Here is a 23880-nt window from a genome sequence, read left to right as displayed (position 1 = left end):
GGAGAAAGAGGGCAAGCAGGAATGTGCTGTGCCACAGTGGCATGAGTGAAAGGAATGCGAATGCGATCCCCATCCCATCCTTCGTTGCGCAGCTGAGGGTTGCAGGCAGCAAGGAGCCGATACATCCAGAGCTGGTGCATTTGCTTTAATTCTGGCTCTACTGTTACAAGAGGAAGATTGGAAACTTTGAGGAAAGTTGAAGCTAGGAGCCATAAGAGCTACGAGCAAACTGGGGGGAGTGTGTTCTGAAAGAAAAATGAACCATGACAAGCATATTTGTCTTGGCAGAGATACAGCTCTAGCTGTATGCAGAGGCAGGCAGGCAGGCACGTGGCCCTGTGAACCAGGGGCACAGCCCCCCCATCTTTCACTTGTTTTGGGGGGTTTTAGTGCCAGTGTGATTCTGGTGGTGCTGCCTGAGGGAGAGAGAAGGGAAATGAGGACAAAGGACTGTAGCCATTGAGTGTGTGACAGGGGGTGACAGGCTATTTTGGGGAGGTCAGAGAAAAAATGGGGTTTGGGCACTAGCAGCCTTCTGGAGAGCAAGTCCACCTGTGTGAGGTGCCCAGAGTTTGGGGTGGACCAGAGTGCCTTTCTCTGCCAGGAGAGGATGCTGCCTATCCATCAGGAACTTCAGATCCAACCCAGGAGAACAGCAAGGAACTGGCAAGAGAGGAAATCCCATCTCAGGACTTTTCCATGTTTAGTGCCAGAGGCTCCATTCCCAATACTGGAGAGTTCCCATTTTCTGGAAAACAGCACAAAACTTTTCTGGCATCAGTTCAGAAGTCTTTATTATGATAAGGATACAGAGACTTGTGCGTGCATTGAAACAAAGATCCATTTCATCAGGACTGAACTGCAAAAGGCAAGCACATGGGCTGGGTAGCAGGGACTGTTGTCCTCAGTGTGTCTCCCCCAGCCCCTCCTGCAAAGGCTGTTGAGCCCCATGGTGCAGCCGGCAGCTCTGCAGAGCCTGCACATCCCTCCTGGTACAGAGCATGGGAAGAATTGGGATGGAGGAGGGAGCATGCATCCAGCTGAGAGCTGTTCTTGGAGAAGCTGGGGAGCCCTGGCCAGCACCAACATTGCAAATCAACCTCTAACCACAGAGGTGATGACCTTGCTTCCGAGAATTTTCTTGCAAGTGAAGGCTCCACTGTGCTTTGCTGTAGGGCCAGAGAAATCAGCTGTAGCCTGTGCAGAGGAGAGCTCGCTATGTCAAGGAGAGCAAAGGGCACTCAGACCCTGCAGTGGGGACTGGTTGTTTTCTGCAAGAGCTGATCGTGCTGCAGGCACCCATCCTCTTGTGAGAAGTACTGATAGTTTTGCCTCATACCTGACGCTTGGGTGACTGTGGGAGAGCTTGTGGAAGTCATCAGTCCCAGAAAGACCAGAGCTGCTCCTGCACCCTGCAAAAAGCTATTGAATCATCCTGAAAGGAACCTTCCCAAAAATTGACCACTCAGTGTTTTAACCCAAACTAGAGACACTCATCCCACTGCGTTGCAGCACATCTCAGGGCTTCCTGTGGCAAAACAGCAGACACCAACATCTGGAATCTCAGCATCCCAGCAGAGCAGATAGTGAAAAAATACTTGCAAGACAAGAACATGTGGTGTTAAAAGATGCTTTAACCCAGAAGAGCAAAACTGTACAGGAGCCAGTGGCTGGAAATTAAAGCCAGAAGCTACCAAATCAGAAATAAGGCACAGATAATTATCAGTGAGGCAGATCAACTGCATTAACAAGTGATGCCATATTATTACTGGCATATTTGGAAATTTCCCCCCACTGTCATTAATGACCTTCACATATGCTTTGGGTAGCTCTGCAACAGACATTTCAGCTGCATACAGCTGGGTCAGCACAGAAGCAAAGAAATTAATGTTTATTAAACTTGAACTCTTTGACCAAGAAATTTGAATAGCCTCCATGGACAAAGTCCTGCAATAGCAGGAGAAGTGGGAGAAAAATCATATGCTTTTCTCAGAAGTTCAAGAACAGCCATTGATATGCAAGGTTATATCAATACCTGGGTATTTAGGGTATATCATCCCCGATAGGATGCCTTCAGTCAACCAATTCCTGAAGCCTCAGCCTGCTCAAGTGATTTTTAAATAGTGTGTCTGGTGCCACCTTAGGAATTCTGGTTCTGGAGAGACTGGCTCATAAATGTGATATAAAAGTCATAAGGATTAAAAACAATGCAACATTTCATTTTGTTTATCTTAGTTTGAGGCCTTAGGTTGCACTCAAGTCATGTTTACAGCTTAAAAAACCAGACCCAAACCAAAAGGTAAGAGAAGAAAGGCAGGAGGGAGTAAGCAAAGATACCAGCTGATCACCTGACCCCAGAGTCAAGAGCTAGCAATATTAATACTGTGGAACTTGCCATGAAGATAGAGAACATTGCTAAAACTCTCCTTCCAGGTTCTGTATTTGACCTTTTCCTTTGGCATAAACCCTCAGCAGGGACCAGGAGAGCAGACTGGCACAGGTGTTCCCTCCACACCAGCTTCCACATAGAGTTTCTGCATCAGCTTCCAACTTGTCCCAGTGAAACTGCTAGTTCCAGTATCATGGACACAATAAAGCAGCTGGCAGATCCCTGAGGAGGTCTCAGGAGAGGAATTGCCACCCTTCAGGTTTCCGCACTGATGCACCAGCTCATGTAGTGAGCTTCTCCAGTCAACTGCTCTACTATGAAGATTCCATACACAAGGGAAGTGTGTATCTGTATCCTGTGTACATCCATACGCAAGATGGGGTATATTGCAAGTGGGGCTGACAGGGGAGCAGAAGCAGCTCTACTCACATGTTACTCCTGCATGCTTTCCAGCCATGACCAAAACCTACCGTTAACCTCTCCTCTACCTATATTTGCTGAAAACAACAGAATCCATCTCTAGATGAATTAAAACATCTCAGTGCATTTGCAGATAAAGCAGTAACTGGTCACTGGACAAACAGTATGAGGAAGTGTCATTTGCAGGTTGATCTTGCTTGATTAATATGTGTTTCAATGGAGTCATGTGGAAAGCAAAGAGGCTCATGTTGAGACAGTGATGTATGGTGTGAGATAGTGATATATGGTGTGAGGCAGTGATGTACGGTGTGAGACAGTAGCTGCTCTGGAATGTCGTGACTGAAAAAATAAAGCCAAGTTACAGTAGCCCAACTGGAAAAAACAGCCCCAATGCTTTCTCTTAAGTGAGCAGATCTGGCCTGGAGATATACAAATGGGGAACATAGAGCACAGATCAAAACCAGAGGGTATTACTTCTATATACACTATTAGCGACTCTACTACCACTCACTTCTGAAAACTTCAGTGTCCATGTTTCAGAAAGATGTAAAATTTTCAAAGAAGTGGTGTCAAGAGCTACAAGTGGGGTCAGCACAGAGCACTTTACAGACGGAAGGTCAGGCCAGTTAGAATGACGACTTGCAAGCACCAACAAGGAAAAAGGGATTTTGGTAGCAGAGTTACTCTATCTTTCTGAAATGGGCAGGACAAGATCCATCAGAAGCTGAAGCCAACTAGTTCAGAGGAAAAATAAGACACAGATTTTTTTTGGAAAAAAAATGAACTGCCCATAAATCTTACCACATCACAGGGTAGATTTTTCCCTTACCTTTAGGTTCTTCCACATGTTATGATTCCTACTTCCAGGCATGAAGTAGAAATAACTGTGGAGTGCTTTGCAGCCTGCACCGTGCAAAGGGACAGGGTGGGAGGGCGTGGAAACCCCAAACTTGGTGTCTGTGCTTGCCTAAAGGATGCAGCTTTACTGGGGTTGCACATCCTGATCCCTCTGTGCCTTCTACACCTTTGCTCAGGGAAACAGGTGAAGGTATGTGTTTGCCATGTCTTTCTCTCACAGTAACAGCTTTCTTTTGGCCTCCAGCACTTGCAGGTCATTAGGAGAAGAGATTTCCAAAATTTCATGGGAGGAAGACAGGCACCAGTGGTTTCCAAGTGTTTTTATGAAAATAGATTTCTGACCTACCTCTTTTCTGGGGAGGGGGCACCAAGGAATGGAAAGTGGAAGAAAGTGATTCCTAAACCTGATCAGTGGCATCATCCTAGCTGTGTGCTAAAAGATGAGCTGTGGTACTTGCATTCACAAGCCCTGGGTGTTATGGTCATGGGATAAACTTCAGCCATGAGGGAAGGAAAGGTGAACTTTCACTGATTTTGCTGATGGCAGGAGTGGTTCAGTCTGTGCATGCTCATGCTAGTTAACTGCTGCCAGCTGCCTATTTGTAAAGGAACTTCACCTAATAAACATTTTCCCTAGATCAGAGGGTGCCTTATGATCAGCACAGTGACACTGAATTGCTTTAGTGAGTATATACCTGTAGGCATGCTGATCACACCGGAGTCCTTCTAGGCCTAAGCACTCACTACTGGTCAAGGATCCTCGGCCAGTACAAGCTGTTCCTATAAAAACCAGCAATGCCTGGCTGGGAATTCGTGTCGAGATGTACTCTAGGAACATGGGAATGGCTCAGTGACCAGTGAGCCAACTTTGGTCCAGCAACATCAGGAAGATGTGGGAAAGAGGCTTCTTACCACCTGCAAAAGGAGCAGATAGCCACCAGAGGGCTGATGACCACCAGCACACTCGGTTTCTTCATCCTCATCCCTTCTTTTCCCAGTGTGGCATTTGGGAGCCTGGCCAGCCTTTGGGGACCAGCTAGGTGCAGGTGACCTTACCCAGCTGTAGGGCTGCGAGGGCTCAGGGCACGGGGAGGTGTGCAGAGGTGTGCTGGTGTGGGAAGGGCTCTTGGGAATAGCTTCAGTGAAGGAAGAGCAGGATCACCCTGGGTGTGATTGTTCCCAAGAGCTCAGTGGGATGTGTGACCCTGAGATTACCCTTGCAAGAGCACTGGCTCCCAAAGATTGCTGCGGTTTTCCTCTTTATAATGCTGTGCACAAGGCAAAAACCAACCAGCAGCAACATTTCACTGAATGAAAGTACGACCCATTCAAGGGGGGGACTCCCACTCGTCTGTCCTTGGCAGAGAGAGGCAGTGAGCCTGATGTCCCAACCTCTGTCAGTGCAAGTGCGAGTCAGAAGAAATAAATGCCCTTGTTGTACACAGTCAGTAGCTTCAGTGAGAGGGGCTCTGCAGTACAGCCTGCTCTGCCGGGGTCCCTAGCCCTGAGTGGCCGTGGTGACATGGCCTCTCTTCTCCCAGTGTTCGTCCTAAACAATCCCCTTCTGCAGGCACTTGGGCTTGTGGAAGAGAAGCCAGGCAAACAGGAGCACAGATGCCAGCACGAGGGAACACAGCACCATAAGCCCCACATAGCTGCCATAGGAAAGAGGGGGTACAGCAGGCTCCTCTGCAGGGATCATATTGGTCAGGTTCAGCATGTAGCCAAGGGTCCAGCCTGCATCGCTGCTGCCGATCTGAAATGGGAGAGGAGCAGAATCAATGCTGGGAGGTGCAAGGGCTGCTGGGGCAGTGGCACCCCTGGAGACAAAGGCTGTGCAGCAGAGATTGCAGTTAGCTGCCCTCCCTGCCATGGAACACACCTTCCCAAGGAAGTGGATCCTTTGCCAGTTGTTTTCAGTGAAGTCATAGCCATTTTCCAGGAGGGAGAGGATGTAGGCTCCAGAGAAGCAATATTCGCTCAGGTACTTTTCTTTTATTTGATGATATGCTGTTTTCACCTAGGGAAGGAGGAAGTCACCAGGCTGATCAACACAGTTTCCTGCTGCTCCAGCTTGCACCTAAGCATCCACTGCACGTTCTTGGGAATCTTTCCCATCTTGCCTTGGAAGTTACACACCACCGTTTACCCTACAGAAAAATATCAGCAATTCTCACCACCCAGCAGCCCCAGCCCACTGCCACAAGCACTGCTCACCTCATGCCAAGGCCGGGCACAGAAGCTCTCAACGGTGGCGGCCACTTTGTCCAGGGCAGCGGGGCTTTGTTCACTGGTAAGGTTCAAAAAGTTCATCACAAAGTAGAAAGCAGAAAAGGCCTGAAGGAAAAAGAACATTTTAAGCTGACGGGGCTTCAGTATGAGTAGAACAGCAGAAAGCCCACAGAGGAAAATGGTTTTATTTAGAGATGGAGAAATGTAAACAGTGACACCACAGAGATAAAAGTAGGGATACTTTCAAGAGCAATATCACTTTGAGACATGCCCTGCAGAACTGATGAGAGCTAAGGATCCCAAACAGGAGGTGGAGGTAGGAACTTCACTGACCACAGTATCTTGAAGAACTACAGTAAATCCCTCTCCTCTATGCACTGGTGCCAGAGTGGCACATAGTGAATGCTGCTTGACGTAGCAACCACAATCCCATTTTGGCAGCTTAATAAGATGAGCACGCAGCCAATATTGCCACAAACAGCAGAGGTGTTGGTCTGAAAGGACTGTACACAACCCCTGCATGTAATCCAAAGTCCAGAAAACCCAGTGCCAATAGCTGATAGACAGGGGGAAGTTTATGAACAGGGCAAGGGGAGTATTAACACTTCTCCAAGGAACCCTCACAGCCACTGAAGTTGCACAGCTCTAGGACTGATGTTCAGTGTGGTGTTGCATACAAAATGTGTTCAGAGTGTGCACTGGCTCCTCATCACATCCGGGAAGCAGACAGGTAAGCTGACTGATTCATTCCTGTAGTGCTCACACACTTCTGGATGAATTTAAGATCTGATGCTGTCATTGACATCAGGAGAGAAGGTTTACAAGAGCAGTGTCATGCATGGCCTGCAGCAGGCTGTCCTACCTCTGGCACTGGCCATCAGGAAGGACTGCTTGAAAAATGAATCAGTAAATGGAGCACCCCAAGGACATGCTCACAGGAATGGGTTAGAATCGGAACAGTGCAGTACTGGTAGGCCAGTATTTACTGGGACTGCCCTTACGCATGTAGTCCTCACAAGTGCAGCACCAATTTTGTAGTTATATATCCAAAACATGATCTTGTAAATGATTTCCCATACCAGCCATGAAGAATACACTCTAGCATTACTTTTAATTTCTGCTCTTTTGATACTCTGGGTTATAAAGAGTTGAAGGATGAGAAGACTTACCCCAAAGTCCCCTTGTAATGGAGGTAGGTATATCCCATTGAAGGAGCAACTGGAGTAAGGACAATTGGTTTTGTTAAAGAGTTTCTGGACGTTTCTTCGGCACTTCTGATAATCTCCCTCTCCCTGTACGTACAACTGGCTGAAAGGGAATTGCTTTTTCTTGGCTGATGTACAAGGGGTTTTGAAGAGGTCACTTATATTTATAGTCCTCTGATACCCCTGGTGAAAGCACGGATCAAGGAGGCTGCTGTTCTCCATGGTCTGAAAGTAGAATCAACCCGAGCTGTTACACTTCACTCTAGAGTAACACTTGGGAAAGAGTCACAAAGAGTGGCCGCAAGGCCACAAGTACATCACACCAAGGTACACACACCAGGTCAGAGTGATGAAGATAGTTTAAGACATTGGCCGTGATTTGGAGGATGTAGGTACTGCCACAGGTTCCCTGTAGGATGCTGGGCAAATTACTTTCAGCCACATTTTGTGAAGGTGCTGTTGATTTGGGATTCTCAGAGACAGTGAAATATCACCCCCCCAGAAGTTCTTCAGTTAAGCGCAGTACTACTGCTATCCCATGCCCAGAAATCAAGGTACCTCAAATTGGTAGTACTTTGAAAATGTTGACTGTGATCTCTTTGGGCATCTGTTCAGTCTTTAGGGAGGATAATGACATTCCCAAACCCAGACTAAGGGATGAGACATTTAGCTGGGACACAGAAAGTTGTACAACACCAGTATGTCAATGCTGAGAGAGTCCAGGATCTCCACTGGCATTCACAGATGTACTTGCCTGTAGATCCTCGGCCAGTTTCTGTTGCAGAGCCTGGTCCTTCCCATAGCAGAGAAAGCTGTGAGTGTACACTAAGTAATCCTTCCCATAGAGACGGAAGTAGAGCAGGTTCTCTGGGGACTCAGAAGAGAGTTCATTTGGTACAAAAGTAATCTGTGTTGAGGCTCCTCCAAGGTCCAGTGCTCCTGATGTCTCACTTATGGATTTCAGGGAATGTAAAAGTTTTTTCCAGCCGGACTTTAAAAAAATAAAAATCAAAAGTAAACCCAGATATATCAGGCATGAAGGGAAAAAAATAGACAAAGAAAAAAAAGAAAGAGAAAGACCTCCGAGGAGAGAAGCAGAAGCACAGAACACAGTAAAGGCAGGAAGAGCTGGAGGGGGCCTGGAGGGGGGTCAGAAAGATAGAAGGTTGTTCGTGTCTGGGTGTTTGAAGGAGCACTGAGAATATGAAATCTAATACAACTGTTATGAGAAAAAACAGTCAATTTACTGTTTCAGCTCCCAGATGATTTATAAGCTCAATAATAAAAAATCGTTGTCAAACTTTGCAGGCACAGAAGTATTTTAGATCAGGAATGAGGAAGATATAGCAAGTGGCTTGCTGTACCCAAGCAAAATTATCAGATGCTGGTGTTTTATTTCAGTGCTTTAAGCCTGACTACAGTGGTACATCCTGATACCAATAAATATCAGGATGTACTCACAGTAATTGCTGAGGCAAGATGTGCAGCTTCCTGATCTCTGGTACAAGAGAAGACAGTGGCTGTGACACCCTCCTGCAAGGCACAATTTACGAAGTGCTGCAAGGCAATGATTCAAATATGGACTTGCAGTTGATACAGTACCTGCTTGAAATTGCCCAGCAGATAGTTAATGGTGATCCATCCATAGGCTCCTTCTTCCTGACCACTGATGATTCTGGCACCCTGGAAGTTGAAGGGAGCTGAACGTAGTGTCTTCTCTACTGAGGACAAGACTTTGTCAGCTGCATTTTTATTCTCCAAGCTGGATGAATGGAAGAAAGGATGAAGTGACTCTGGCTGACAGCTCTTTGCAGCCAATGGGCTTTATTCTGAGTACACAGGCTGCAACTCCCCACAAAGTATTAGAACAGAACAGTCATTCTTATGGGTAAATCCAGCTCTAGCTGTCCATCTCCTTCTCTGTCACACCTTGCCATCACAGCTACAGCCAGATCTGACCCTTACAGATCTGCAGCTGAGAGTGGTACCTGGAGCACAGACCAGAGCTCTCTTGTTCTCCTGGAGCAAGTGCCCTGAAGGGACTGCACCCTGGAGATTGCTCTCACCCTTTGCAGTTACCATTACAGAAGAAATCCATCCCGAGGGAGATTTCTCAAGCAATACGTATATAAAATTAGCTCCCTGTCTCAGTCAGGCAAGAGGTCTGAGGCACTCCCATTAAAATCACAAATTGGAATTAAAGGAGGACATGATTATAAAGTTACCTTAGCTCTGATAGTGTCAGGCTGAGTCAAGTTATGTGGGGAGCTGCAAAATGGATGGGCTCAAAAATCCTGGGTCAGGCCTAATACCAGACTGTGGGGGATGTCAGAGCATTCTCTGAGCATCAGGTCTGGCACTGCTCCCCTCTTGGTGTCTGTGCTGCATACAGTGGTGGAGATGATGGAAAGTTAGACTGAGTGGAAATGGACCTGCTGGACAAGTAAGGGAAGAGCCCAGGGGGACTCGGGGCTCAGAGAAGCCAGCAGCAGCAGCAGCAGAGGGTATCGGGGCAGTGTGATCTGGCAGCATGTCCAAGGTCTTTGGCCAAGAGGTCTCCACTGAGCACCCAGTCAGTCCCAAGTGCAGTGCTGCACAAGGGGACAAGCTCTGCAGTACCTGAGAAGCCGCATGCCAGCAGTTGCTCCGAGGTAGATGGGTGTCTCTTGGTGCTGCTTTGAAGGAATCACATATTCTGCTTGTCGTAGGCACTGTGCCAGAGAGGGACCAGCCTTCTCTGTGGCATGGGAGTAACCTGAGATCCCAGGGCCTGCAAGAAATAAAGACACTCCATTGCTCAAACTCCAAGCATACCCCCAGAGTGCTGTCAGGAGCAGTTGCATTAAACTGCATCACTATCACAGGCAGCAACATCACATTCAGCCACTCCATTTCTAAGGGGTTTTAGAAATCCTACAGCACCAACTAAGCCTGATGCATGCAGACAGCCACAACACCCAGCATCTGCCACCCTGCTCTCCATGGAGCAGGCTATGAAGTAGTGATTAGGGCTGCAATGAGACAGATAATTTGCTTAGTGTGTCCCGGACATCCACAGACTCATCTCTGCTTCTGCCTGGGTGTACCCTGGACCTGTGCCTGAAAATCCCTGACACTTCACTGCACTTGGTTCTCCAGGGGAAGATGCTGTCATTTGTTTGTGTATTGTATGTTCACATTAGAGCACTGAGTGTCTTGCAGCTATCCACTTAATGCTAACGGAAAGAAAAATTCGTTGTCCATCCCTGCCATGTGTTCCCTGGTGAATGGACTGCCCCAGGACCAGTGCCTGCATGAGCAGTGAAGCCTGCTCTGCACTTGCTCTAGGTTGCCGTATGCTCAGTGTGCTGTTCATGGTGTGGCATGCTGCAAGCATCAAGTGGCTGTTGCAGCAGCTCAATAACAGCATGTCTCTCCCCTGCAGTGCAGTCAGGCCTGAAAAGACCCCAGGCAGGCTCCAGCAGCACTTCTCCACCCAGAGTGCATTCATCCATGGTGGTCTGTGCTGTTCCTTGTCATGTGCATCCTTGAACTTCAATTATGCCTCTCTAAACCATAGAGTATCTGTGCAGCAATTAAATAGAATAAAGAATAAATGATGACATGCATAAGTTGAGCAACCTTGGCCCACAAGCACAGTGCCCAGCTTGCAGAGAAGCCTTGAAAAGAGCAAACCATGCCCTTGCTGCCTGACGTTCATTGGCACTTCAGCAAGGGTGCATGCAGGCGCTTTGTTTATTTAAGTACATTCTTTGGTGTAGTTTTTTCCAATAAGCACTTACTTCCAAGCATCCTAAAAACAAAGGAAAGAGTAGATCCAGCTTTCCTCCCAGGAAGGTCAGGCACACACAGCTCCCTGTGGGAAGCAGTGGGATATACACGACCTCACAGATGTAACACTGTTTTCACTATTGGCCTCTTCCTCCAGGTTTTTCCTCCCACACCCTTTGATTGCATTATCACTTCTTCATCCCATCCCCTTCCATAGGTCCCCTTCTTCCTCTTACCTTCGACTTTACACACCTCCACCTGCTGCACCACCCCAGTGTCGTTCTCTTTCTCTGCTGGCCACTCATACACATACAGGTTAGTGTGGGATGACCCCGCATCCAGCACAATCCCATACTGTGGGCAAAAGAGACCATCATTACACCTGAGGCACCAAATCAGACACAGCGTGTGCTGGTTTCCACACCTGAAGGGGCACCAGAAATAAGCAGCTTATCTGGCAGCTGTGGAAACATTACTGTGTGTCATTACTCTTCTTGGGACTGCTCCAGTGCAAAGTTTCCATCAAAGGACACAAGACCAGAAAAGCAGCAAAACTAGGACTGACTACTTAGGAGATGATCTGTTTTTACTATGAAGATGTAAAATAAGATGTGGAGGTACATGGAGCCAGAAGGAGACATTAGCCAGATCCAGCAAGGGCAGCAACATGTCCTGGAGCACTATACACACCTAAAACCCCCAGCTTGGCTTGTTTTCCTGTGAAAGCCCTAGCTTATAATACCTTAATATTCTTCGGAAGTGGCTTGTTTTGGGTCACTGCTACAGCAATTAAAGCAATTACAGCCAAAGTAGAGAGGAATCCCAGGATAAGTAGAATCTTTCTTGTCCAGGACATCTTTGGTTTGGTACCTGTGACTAAAGCAGAAAAAGGATGTTAGTATCCCATCAGCCCATTTTACCTCACACCCCAAAGGTCTTCATGCACGTTCCTGCAGTCCCTTTCCATTATGAAGCATCTGTCTTGGGCAATCCCTGCTCCCATTACCTGCACCATGTCGTCATGTGGGATTTCTTAGAGGTAAAGCTCAGCCTCAGTGTCCTTCTGGAATACCACATATAAAAAGCATAACTTTGTAGAATCTAAAGCTTTAACCCTTTTACTAGGAGACATTTCTCCTAGTGTACTTTGTGCTTCAGTTTTTTACAATGTTCGTAACAATTTATAACATCCTCACTCCTGGTGATACATTTAGGAAGTGTAACACTAACGTTTCTGCATGTGGCAGTCAGTTCAAGCAATGCTGTCTTGCACCTTGGCAATGCTATATAAAAAGTATGATCTGCATCCCACAGGGTATTTAAGAAAGCTATGGAGACTTCTGATGCCACTTCTCACAAGGCCAGTAAATTATAAATAGCCTGTATTTTCAGGATTGGCATAATATGGTTAAAAATAGCACACTTTGCAGAACTCAGACCAGTATGATTCCTTAACTGTTACTGATATACTTAGTATGACATATCTAATAAGTTAAGACTTTTATGGCTTAGAATATATAGTTAGCAGCAGAATTCTGTAAAGAAAAGCCATGTATGGCTCATGGAAATCATTCATAACCCATATGTCATTTGGGTTTTCAGAACCAGTTTATATATATATCTGCATTTGTTAGTGTTTAGCATGATACTGTCTTCTTACATTTTCCTGCTTTGGATTCTCTTTCATATATCCCATAGTGGAAATCTCACTTCACAATTTAGGCTCATCCAGTTTTGGTATTGTTTAATAGAGTACCATCTTACAATGCAAAGCTCTAGAAAGGGTGTCAGCAAAAGTATTTTCCAGCTTTATAACCTAGCTGTAAATTTAACACTTAAACTAAATATTAGTTTCATCACTCTAGGGGACATGCCTGCTCCCGCTATGATGTGAAACCTATTGCTACCCATACTCAAAAGCACTGATTGTCTGACTGCTCACACGAGTAGTAATTTCTCTTCTCCTTATACACAAATACCCTAGGAGATGTTCAGAAGTACATTACAGGTCATCCAGGATGACAATACCTCTGTTCAGGCAACCACATCAACCATCTTCACACTCCAAGAGGTAAGGTGACGGGACCTGCTCTGTATCTGCAAGCTAGAACTGAAGTTCCAGAGGTTATTCTCCAGTCCTCAGGTGATACTGAGTCAATGCTCCAAATCCATCTTGGCACCCCATGTCATGCATGAAAATATGAAAAGCTTTTAAGTTCTGAACAGGGTCATTTTCTAACCACTCTGGTTTCATGTGAAAGATGGTCCCAGGTGCCAGAGCTATACAAACCCAACCTTACAAATGAACCAGAATTCAGTTAGCCAAAGTGAAAAGAAGCAGCACAACTCAGGAAATCTTTGACTGCAAACAAATAACATTTTCCCACCCACCTAGAGAAAATGGAACCTGAAAGTACCAAGAGAATTTGTTTTGAAGATCTCCCAGAAGACAGGTCCATTGGAAACCTAATGCTGACCTGGAGCTCTGCGCTTATGTGCAAATCTGTTGAGGCTAACTGTGGAATCTGGAAGCTCATTGTGCTCGCATTTTGTGAGTGTCTGTTAGAGGCACAGTGTGCTTGCCAGTACCTCCAAGAATGCAGCTTAAAATAATAGTCTAGTTCACATACCAGACAGTAGGAGGTAAGAATGCATTTTATACAGCTTTATTCAAAAAGGCTGAAGCACTTTGGGTTTGAAGAGATCAGAAACAGCAGAGCATGACAGCTGTGAGACATTTCTTCATATTGGAGAGAGCATTTGGCTCAGGTTGTGATAGCACTGAGCATGTCTGATGAACAAAAATTATTTTAACACTAGAAAAATTATTAAAACCAGATGCTATAATGTAAAGAGAGCTGCACAGTATGAAGGTGAAGCCAGCATGCTTGACAACTGAAACTGCTGCTGACAGTTGCACAGCACATCCATCTAATTATTGCCACCCTTACTCCGAGATCTTGCCTAGAGACAGCCATTACTGGCTTTGTTTGGTATTTACTGTCATAGGAACTAAGGATGTATAACTTTGCATAATTTCTAAGATTTTAAAACATCCTGCTGTGATGGTTATTGTCTATTCTGTCTTTTCAGCAGCCACACTCAGAAATTAGCAGCATTAGCAGCAAAGAAGGAACAATTTTCTCACTGTAATGGACTATCCTGATAAACAACTGCAGAAATCCCTTGTCTGTAGGCAGAGACATAACGAAAATTATCTGCATCCCACCTGCAACCTGAGATTAGTCATATTTTCCAAGGCATGTTATTTCCTTAATCCTGAACATGATTTCTGTGTGATTTTTAGCTTGGTAGCATGAGCACTTTTCAGGACTCTGGAGGTTGTAGATTTGTGCTTTTGTTGCTGTATTCTATACCAGAACACCCGTCTGTGTGAACTCTAACACTCCTAAGCAGCATTTTGTGGAAATATTTCATACTAGAAAATGTACAAAATTATAATCCAGAAGGGAGCCTAGCAAATAACCTTACAAAGAGCACTCAAAGTGTACAGGCTTGAGTAATTATTTCAAAAACTCCAAACCCCAACACTGCAAATCCAGATAAAGAAGTCAGTGTAATCAAAATTTGTCTGCCATTTACTCAGAAAGGTAAGGTATTTGAATAAGTTCCCTTTTCTGCATGCTGGGTTACATCCATCAGCTCTAGGCACAATTACGGTTCTGCAATGGCTAAAGAATTAGCTTATTTCCTAAACTCCACCAGTTTCTTTGAGCCCCACATCATGTTGCTGAATGCCATGCAAACACTTCTTCATCTCCACCAAGTGGTGCAGTACTGGACCATCTGCCTCCTTTGCCAGGCCCCAGGACTTCTATTATCAGCTCTTTTCCTTAGCTAACAATTAAACTGGCAAGATCTTTTGTCTTTGTGCCCAGCCAGATTTCTGCCCTTTCTGCCATACTGTCCACTTTTAGTCATGACAAAAACATCATATAAGGGGCAGAAGCAGGCACAGAAATGACACTGATTTTTTCCTTTTTTTCCTCACTCCAAGGCTCACCCAGACTGCCTGGTGCCAGAGCCCTGCCCAGCTGCACAGGTACTAAGCACTCTCCAGGTGCTGGAGCACAATCCAGCTGTGCAGGCATCTCTGTTTCTAATTCTGGTCTCTGTTTTTTTCCTGTATGGGCAACTACTGGTTCCATCCAGTGATTGGTACATGTACCAGCACATAAGCAGACCTAATACCCTTTCTGTCAACAATCAACTAAGAATGCTGCTGATAGCCACTTCTGTTTTGCTGCAGAAACCTTTTTGTTCTCTGTGAATAACCCAGGAAAGACCAAACCAGCATGGGAGGCAGCTCTGTGTGAAGGCAAGAAATCAGGACTGTCCCCAGTGTCTTCCAGACAAATAGGAAACTGCTCTCCACTCAGCATCATGCAAAGTCACCGGCAGCTCTGCACGCCAGGAGATGTCACTCACAGCCAAGGCTACCCACACCTCCCAACTCCCTTCTTACCAAACAAGACTTGGCAACAAATGTTAAAAGGAATCAGGAAGCCAGCTGCTTTTAGAGATACAGTAAGGATAGACTAAGGCTGGTTTAAGGACTGAAATTAGGATTGTCAAGCAGAAAGGGAGCGATGCTAGGGTGCATGGCCTATAGCCAGGCCCAGTTCAGGTAACCTCATTGTGACCTATCACCTCTAATAAATACAAATACTGTTGTAAACTCTGGTTAAGCACAATATCTGAAGTTGATGTTTGGTTTTTCCTTTGGATGCTCATGCTCAGCCTTTCACAGAAGGGATCACAAGAGGCTGTACTGCAAGGCCATCACTCTTACACTGCACAAGTGCCACACTGAGAGACAGTTCCCACTGTTACTTTTCTGCTCTGAGGCCACATCTGTATGCTTGCAAACATTCTCATTTTCAACCTTTATTTATTTTTTATCCCCCCTGTCTTTGTTTCACCTCTGTCTCAAAATGTCTGCAACTCTCTCAGTCCTCCTGGAGTTTATTCTCTTAACTAACCATCTTTTCTGGATTTTTGCCTTTCCAGCCTTCTCCATCTACCTGAACAGTCCAGCAGCCCTTCTCTACATACAGAATAATCTGCTTTCATTTTTCTTATGCATTCTGACCAGCGCTGCAATGAGACGAGCCTTGCACAGCAGTGTACCCATTACACCAGGAGATAACATTGTCCCAGCCTAAATTAAGTGAGGTGGGGATATGTACACATGATTGTCTGCCATCATATGCAACTCTAAGTCAACTCTCCCATGCACCTCTGCTATGTAGTCCCAGCAAACCCACATTTAATCACATTTAATTAAATTAGCATTGCTACATGCTGTAAGCAAAGGGAGTTCCAAGACACACTGCCTGCTGCCCACAAGGCTTGGAGTGACGACAAAGAATAAGACGGCATCTTACGAATCCTGCCCATCAGCTGGCAGCTACCTCTGCTGCAGATCGCCCACATTGCTGCTGCAATCTGCCTGTAGTCTCTCCAATAACTGGTTCCTAAGCATATGTCCAGTCTTTGGGAGAGAGCTGCTGGATGCTCATAGGGACATGGTTTAGTGGTGGCCTCAGCAGTGCTAGGTTAACAGCTGGACTTGATCTTAAAGGCGTTTTCTAACCTAAACAATTCTATGGTTCTGTGCAATCATGTAGCCCATCAAATGGGAATATAGTCTGCAGAGCTCCTGAACCTAAACATATCAGAGAGACACAGAGCGTCGCTGAGAAGCCACTGAATTATGACCCATCACAAAGGGACACAGGAATACTTGAAGACTGAGAAAACAGGAACAGTATGGACTGAAATGAGTCAGATACCACTGTATTTTTAAAGCAAGGAGCAACAACTTGCCTGCCTGCCAGCTGAAAGTGCACAGGAGCCCATGAGTGAAGGCTGCCTGAATCCCTCAGGAGTCTGAATGCATTCGTCCTGGTTTCTGTTGAGATAATTTTATTCCTAGCAGCTGGTGGAATGCTGCCTTTTGGATTTAGTATAAGAATAATGTTGATAACACGCTCATGTTTTAGTTGTGGCTAAGTAGTGCTTACTCCAAGTCAATGGCTTTTTAGTCTCTCATGGTCTGCCAGTGAGGAGGGGCACGAGAAACTGAGAGGGAGCAGAGACAGGACAGCTCACCCAAACTAGCCAAGGGGATATTCTATATCATAGATCATCATGCTCGGTATAGAAACTGGGGGCAATTACCCAGAAGGGACTGATCGCTGCTCGAGTTGGACTGGGTGTTGGTCAGTGGGTGGTGAGGAGTTGCACTGTGCATCACTTTTGGGTTTTGGTTTTTACTCCTTCTATTTCCTATTATCCTGTTGTCATATTTTACTCTTATTATTTCAACTATTAAACTATTTTAATCTCAAGCCATGTTTTTTTAATCTTTTTTCTGTTTCTCATCCTCATCCCACTGTGTGTGGGGTGAGTGAGCCAGTGGCTGTGTGGTACTTAGTTGCTGGCTGGGCTTAAACCATAACAGCATCCAGCAGTTGTGACCTGCTCCATGGCACAAGGTGGGCTGCTTGGGCAGCAGGACCATCTATCACAGGAGATGCTTGCAGACAAACATCATCCATGCTCAGTAGACAGGCTTGCTCTGGCAGTGCAGCCTGTGCACATGTACTAACTGAAGGAATTCAAGTCTATTAAGTTCTGATAGCAGTGATGGCAGTGAAAGGGGATGGGAGTTGTCAGTGCTTTTGTTCAAGGTGGATAGGAGACACACATATTACCCTTCTGCCAAGGGAAAATAAGATTGTGGTAGTCACTACATTTTTCAGGCTGAATGGCACACTGGGTGAGGTTGCTGAACTTGCATCAGGTTTTGAGGGACACTACCTAAAAGGCACTTCTACCTTCAGACCTACCGCAACCAAACACATAAACACACTGTGGGAGAGCCACACTGCTTCGTTTATCAACCCTTCCCTGAAATTTTCTCTGTCCCTATCTGACTTCTTACTCATTCTTCATCTGCCTTTTTCATTCGAATGTACCTTGTCCAAGACACCTAGGTAGCTTTTGCTGCAAAGTAATGTAAATCACCTGTTTTGGGTGAACATTTTGGAAAAATCTTATCTTAGGCTGGCAAAAGGCTCAGGTTTCTCTTATTATATAGATACAAGCACATATACAGTTAAGTGAATTGCTTTGGTTGAAGAGGTTTTATTTCAAAATACCAAGGCAAGACACTGAAAATGTTGAAGTTAGAATTCAAGCTCCAGATCAGGATTTTACATCACTTTTTACAGCTGTTATGTGGAACAGGCTCTGCTCCAAGTTTTAATTGTTCATCTGGCAAAGATCATGGCCCAAATACTGGTGTGATCTCTGGCCCTCCTTGTGGTGCTACATACCATTATAAATACACTGGGTATAAATTTACTGGATTATGTTATCCCAGATTAAATACTTATAAGTGCTCCAGATTAAATAGCTATGAGTGCTGAAGCACAAACACTGAAATGTCAGTGAAACTGATAATCCAAACAATGTAGTATATTTTTTTTCATATGCCATCCTTCAGAGACATTTGATATTTTAAATCACACAGCCCTAAATACGTCAAACCCCAACAGACTCCTATGGGTCTAGGCTACACAGATGGGCATAGTGCTTGAACTAGTCTGTGCCATCTCTGCACACACATGGGTGTTAGTGAACTGGACGATGAAGAGTGCACCTATGTGCTGATACCAAGTTGGGAGCAAAACCACACTGACACACAGGACTGGAATTCAAAACAAACTTGGTGAATAGGGGAGAGCCTGGGGAAAACATCCAGCTCACTTGAGTAAGGACAAGGGCAAATATGACATTTAGACAACAGCCATTGCCCAAAGACAGCATGGTGAGCAATCAGTTAAATAGCTCTCCCAGAGAAAACATTCTTCCAGCTATAGCAGTTTGCAGTAATCCTTCCCTCCATCTAATGCGAGTAAGGACTCCTATGAAGTTCCATGCCCAATTTTGGACACTGCCTTTCAGGAAAGACGCTGACCATTTGGAGAAGCTCCAGAAGAGAATGAGAAGAAAGATCAGAAGTCTGAAAACTTGACCTATGAGGAAACATTGAAAGAATTGGGTTGTTTCATTTATAAAGAGAAGAGCAAGAGAGACACGTTCGCTGTCTTCAGACAAATGAAGTCTCTGTCTGCCAGTGCTGTTGTAGCTGATCCTGCCTCAGGGCATGGGTGGCCCCTGAATTTTCTCCCAGCCCTGTTTCCTCCATTCAGAAGGCAGGGAGTCAGCCAAAGAGGGTGATACACTCATAAGCCATACTGTTAGCAAAGACCAGTGCAATGCACATGCTCTCCTCATGGGATACAGATGCATTTGAATATATCTGCTCCCTCTTTCCCTCATTAAAGCTTTAGGCTGCATTCAGACCTAATTCAGCCTGCTCTATGCTATCCATACATACAACATTGCTTGGGGTAGAAGCACCTCATCCTTTTGCTGTGTTTAGAGTTGTGCCTGGGATATGACCATGGGAAAATGCACAAGACCCATTGAAGTCACCCTGTTTTCCTGGAAGAAAGAAAAGCACGTGGCAATCCTGGAGAGCTGGTGTGAATCCGAGCAGCAGCAGCAAGAGATGGACACAAAGGAGCAGGCAGAGCACACAGGCCTCTTCTCCCACTTCCGCAGCCGCCTGCGCAGCCGGCAGTGGCACAGAGGGGCTTTGTGCTCAGGGCAGTGTCAGTGCCCCACTTACACCAGCCTGCGGTGCAGGTTTACTGCTGGAGGGGTGATGTCCGGGGGATTCTGGGCAGGAGCCCCTGAGACCTAGGTTACCCCTCCAACAAATCCCCCATTCACCCTCTGCACAAAGTAGATTCCACTGTCAGAGACCTTCCCACGGCACCCAGCAGTGCTGGGTACTATGCTCAGCCTCCTGGCTGCTCTGCAAGGCACTCGTACTGCCTCCATCTCCGCACCACAGACCTTCTCCCTGTTATACACAGCCTGCTCTTACACAAGCCATCAAAGCTTTCCCAATGCCTGTTCATTAAACAGTCCCTCTATAGGAAGATATTCTTCTGGCTTACATCCCAGCAGTCAGATCAAGATACTCAATACTCTCAAATACAAGCAACAAGTGGCAGGATACTGCTGGCACAGTGATCTTCAGACAGTTAATTTTCATATTTATATAATGTTTACTGGGTTTCTAAAGCCTGTACCCTATTTGTACTCATTTCTTTAGGATTCAGACATAAAAGAGGTTGTCAGGTTAGAAGAAACAATTGTTAGCAGTAACATCAGTCTTCTGCCAGGAAACTTCTGGTATTAATTTGCTACCAGCCCATCAAAGCTCTATTTCAACTGGAGAAGATTTATTGCTGTTACCCACAAAGCTTGAAGTTTCATAAGAAAATATCCAGTGAGTTGAAGATGCCCCCTCTCCCCCAGTTTATCACCTAAGTTATTGCTTGAATATACTTCCTGATATGAAGACATTTGTTTTAATTTCTGGGGAAAAAACAAGCATCAAGCACTGACACCTTTTCAGTGTTGTTATTATTGATAGTTCTAATATGCTGACTTGCAATGGGTCAGTGATGCTACTACACTTCCTTTTGTGCTCAATATCCTGAAATGCTTCTTTGCTACTCTTAAATCTCTGGTCATGATTTTTTCCTTATACTTGTTTTGGCCATATTCTATGCTTTCCAACTGTACATTTGCATTAATTGCAGCTTCCTTTCCCCCCCTAAATATGTATCTTTTAGAGAGTTATTTTTCAAATTAGCATAACTTTCAACTGTTGGATTAAGGCTTTTGGAGAATAGAATAAGTGAACAGTCTGCTTCCGATTAACATTCTTATTTGGCTATTTTAAATATTCTGCTGATTCAGTTCAAGTATTTTTAAATTTCAGCCATCACTTCTTTTAAAAGCTACTAAATCTTAGTTGTTGACACAGAATAAGTGTGCATTATTTGTATAATAATTCATAACTCTCATAGCAATGTTTTTCTCTCTGTCAAGATTTGGGCCAGTACACGTTTCTCGTGCTGGAAGTAATGCATTGCAAATTATGAGAGAGTCACCCTCAGTTTTGAGGAATTACACTGCTGTTCACTAAAATCCACCATCAAGTCAGCTTCCCTCATCCCTACATAGACAGCCACACCCTTCCCTGTTTCCAGCATCCTGGCTGGTGATGGGCACTATCCTTCACCCCCTTTGGTCACTTGTTCCCAGTTCAGCCCTAGGCAGCTATTGTCTACAACTGTTTAATTACTATTGTTGCTGCTAAAGACCACAGGGCCATTGCTTTAATAGGAAGACTGTGACTCACACATCACCATCCCAGTACAGCCCACCCTTCCCTGTGCCCCATCAGCCAGCCACATAAGGGGGATGTTGAATTTGTCATGCAAAAGAGAGGAAACAGCCTCCAGAACAACCGTTTCCCCCCCCACCCCTTCAATACCCACATTAGATCAGCAAGTTCAGAAACTTCCTGGAAAACACAAAGTCCTTAGCACTGTAAGTACTGCTACCCCTAACAGGAGTTTCTGGCAGGAGGAATGACCACAGAGGAAATGCACTGAAACCCCTCACCACCCACCGTGCTCTCCATTCCTGGTGCTTACAGCAATGTTAAAATACACCCTCCCAGTAGCCACCAGTTTCCTTGTACACACTCTCCACTGACAGCCTCTGCTGCCCTGAAGCGGCTGCCAAGCCTCTTGCCACATCTCAAGGACGTCTTTCTCTGAATTACAGATCCTGGGGATTGCCTCGTGTGTTGAGCAACAAACACTGCTGCTTTCAGGGGCTCACTTCCCCAGCTTCCAAAAAAACACCACGGCTGCCCAAAGCACCACATGTGAGCAAACAGAGCAGCCGCCTGTGCTGCTGCAGCAGCGGGAACCCGAGCTTCCTCAGCGTTTCTGCACAGCAAAGCAACTAGCTCTTCTCCTTCAGTTTCACTTCCCACTCAGCACTGAAAACCATTGGAGACTGATCGCAGAAGCACAAACACTGTTCCAAGCTGGTGCAGCATCAGCAGAGCAACTGGCAAAGCCCCTGGAAGATGAGGCCATGGATGTGGAGAGACAGATGATACCCATTTCCCAGCATGTGAATGCGTATGGTGGAAACCACTGTCGTGCATACCTGTGCCTAGGATTTTGCTTACACCTGGATTGTGCCACCCCTTGCAAGTGTGATTTCCAGCACAGATGTTTGCTTTTTTAGAGGGGCATATCTTAGGCCTGCAAAATACCCAGTGAGTTTTTCCACCCTTAACATGCATAGTACCTATCTGCAGCAGAGAAAACCACAGGCATCTTCCCTCTGCAATTAATTCTAGCAGATGAAGTAAAAGGCCCCTTGCTATCCAGGGCAGAGCAGCAACCCCACCGCCTCCTTTCAGTAAGCCAAGGTTAAGACTTCATGCATAAAAAAGATAGCTGTCTAGTTAAACACTTCCCGAATTGCCCCCATACCTCCTGCTGTCAGCACTGGTATCTCCATTCCTCATTGCACAGCATAGGACAGGGAACAGCTGGGATAGTTTCTGTCTCCTGCTGAGAGTGCATCCACTGTCTAAGCTTCGTGGAAAAACATACTGATTTCTCAGAGGTCAGCCTTAATAAGTAGGATTCCCACAAACCATGAGGAGAATTCAGCTCATGATATTTGGCATGAATATCATGCTCTGTTCCTAGTGCTGCTACAATTTCCATTTCAAATAGCAGGAAACAAATTACCCTGTGGTATTTCTCAGGACAACCGGTGGGAAGGAACATGGGACCAAAGGCTGTTGCAGGGCACAGGCCTTGACAAAGTTCCTGAGTGTAAGAGAAGAAATACTTCTTGGAGGTTATGTAGATAACAAGTTAAATATGAATCTAAATTTTCATGGTTAAAAGAGCAACTTGCAAGGGCTGGAGCCTCATGCAGACATGGAACAAAACAGCAAAGGAGTTTTACTGGGTGAATGGGCTGGCACAGGATGTTATTAATCTCTGAAGTTCAGATTACTTATTGCTGGGACATGCACTGAATCCTGTGGAGAGCTAGGCTCAGGAAAAGAAACCCATTTATAATCAAGCTGTAGTTTGGCCTTCAATTGGTATGTCTTCATCACTCCCACCCTCAAAGTCCCTGCCTCAAACAGTTCAAAATAAAAACATGAAATATTTTGGATAAGGCAGCATGGGCACAGAGTGGCAACAAGAACAAGGGACAGCCACAGCAACCACCCATCCTTTTGACAAGCGTCTGAGCTGCTCTGAGTGCTACATGCAAGGTGGTGCTGTGGAGGCATTGAACCACGGTCACGTCTGGGTGAGGCATCTGCAGCTACTGCACCTGGGACTGGAACAGAGACCAACACTCTCCACTGTAAAAAGCCAACATAATGGAGGTTACTTCAGCTGAAGAAGTGACAAGTTTGTGACATGGCCACTTCAGCAAAGGGGACAGATTTATAGTGTGGAAAAGAGCTGCTGTCTGGTTCTGTTAAGATGAGCACAGCCTCTCAGCAGCAGGAATGGCCAACAAACCTGGGGCCCCACAAAAGCAGCTACAGGTCTGCTGCGTTTCCCATGCTCTCTTAGCACCATTCTCCCTCTGTGTATGGGAGGTCCCAGGCTCAAGCCAGAGCCCACCTTCCAGCCACAGGATTCCCAGCCCAGCTGCAGCTTTTACAGCAAGATCATGAGCACAGGCTTCTTTCCTCACATTTCCTGCAGCAGCATTGAAAAGGTTATTTATTAACAGCTCTGAAGCAGAGGAGCAAGGAAGAAAACAAATCCATTTGTAAATCAGGTAAAGAGAAAACTTGTGACTCTCTAATGGTCTCCTTTGTAATTCCTTAAGTGTGGCCTGGAGCTGCACTGGCAGAACTTCTTGTGATGCTGAATCAGCAGAACAGCCCCACTTGTGCAGTATATAGCCCGATAAGGGCAGAATAGCTGTGAAGAAGAGAGCACTAACTTATGCTGTGTCCAGATTTTTCTTGGCTTGTTCCAGGAT

The 23880-nt window shown here is 45.6% G+C and overlaps 1 protein-coding gene across 3 annotated transcripts in view; it reads right to left on the bottom strand.

The window, feature by feature from the left end:
• Positions 1 to 777: 777 nt before the first annotated feature.
• Positions 778 to 23880, bottom strand: part of LOC101873834 (ectonucleoside triphosphate diphosphohydrolase 1) — a 34879-nt gene continuing 11776 nt past the window's right edge. For 2 of the 3 annotated variants that reach the window (XM_034062079.1, XM_034062080.1), the window contains exons 2-10: positions 11618 to 11751; positions 11112 to 11229; positions 9724 to 9874; positions 8707 to 8866; positions 7859 to 8095; positions 7069 to 7329; positions 5885 to 6004; positions 5550 to 5687; positions 778 to 5423 (exon numbers count right to left, since the gene is read on the bottom strand). In XM_034062079.1, the coding sequence (XP_033917970.1) occupies positions 5217 to 5423; positions 5550 to 5687; positions 5885 to 6004; positions 7069 to 7329; positions 7859 to 8095; positions 8707 to 8866; positions 9724 to 9874; positions 11112 to 11229; positions 11618 to 11751 (1526 nt within the window). In that variant the 3' untranslated portion in view covers positions 778 to 5216. Of the gene's footprint in view, positions 5424 to 5549; positions 5688 to 5884; positions 6005 to 7068; positions 7330 to 7858; positions 8096 to 8706; positions 8867 to 9723; positions 9875 to 11111; positions 11230 to 11617; positions 11752 to 22346; positions 22434 to 23880 lie in introns of those variants that run through there. The other variant, XM_034062078.1, reaches the window with a different exon arrangement.

This window comes from Melopsittacus undulatus, chromosome 4, assembly GCF_012275295.1.
Source record: "Melopsittacus undulatus isolate bMelUnd1 chromosome 4, bMelUnd1.mat.Z, whole genome shotgun sequence".
Taxonomy (NCBI): domain Eukaryota; kingdom Metazoa; phylum Chordata; class Aves; order Psittaciformes; family Psittaculidae; genus Melopsittacus; species Melopsittacus undulatus.
This window is presented reverse-complemented; position numbering and strand designations above follow the sequence as displayed.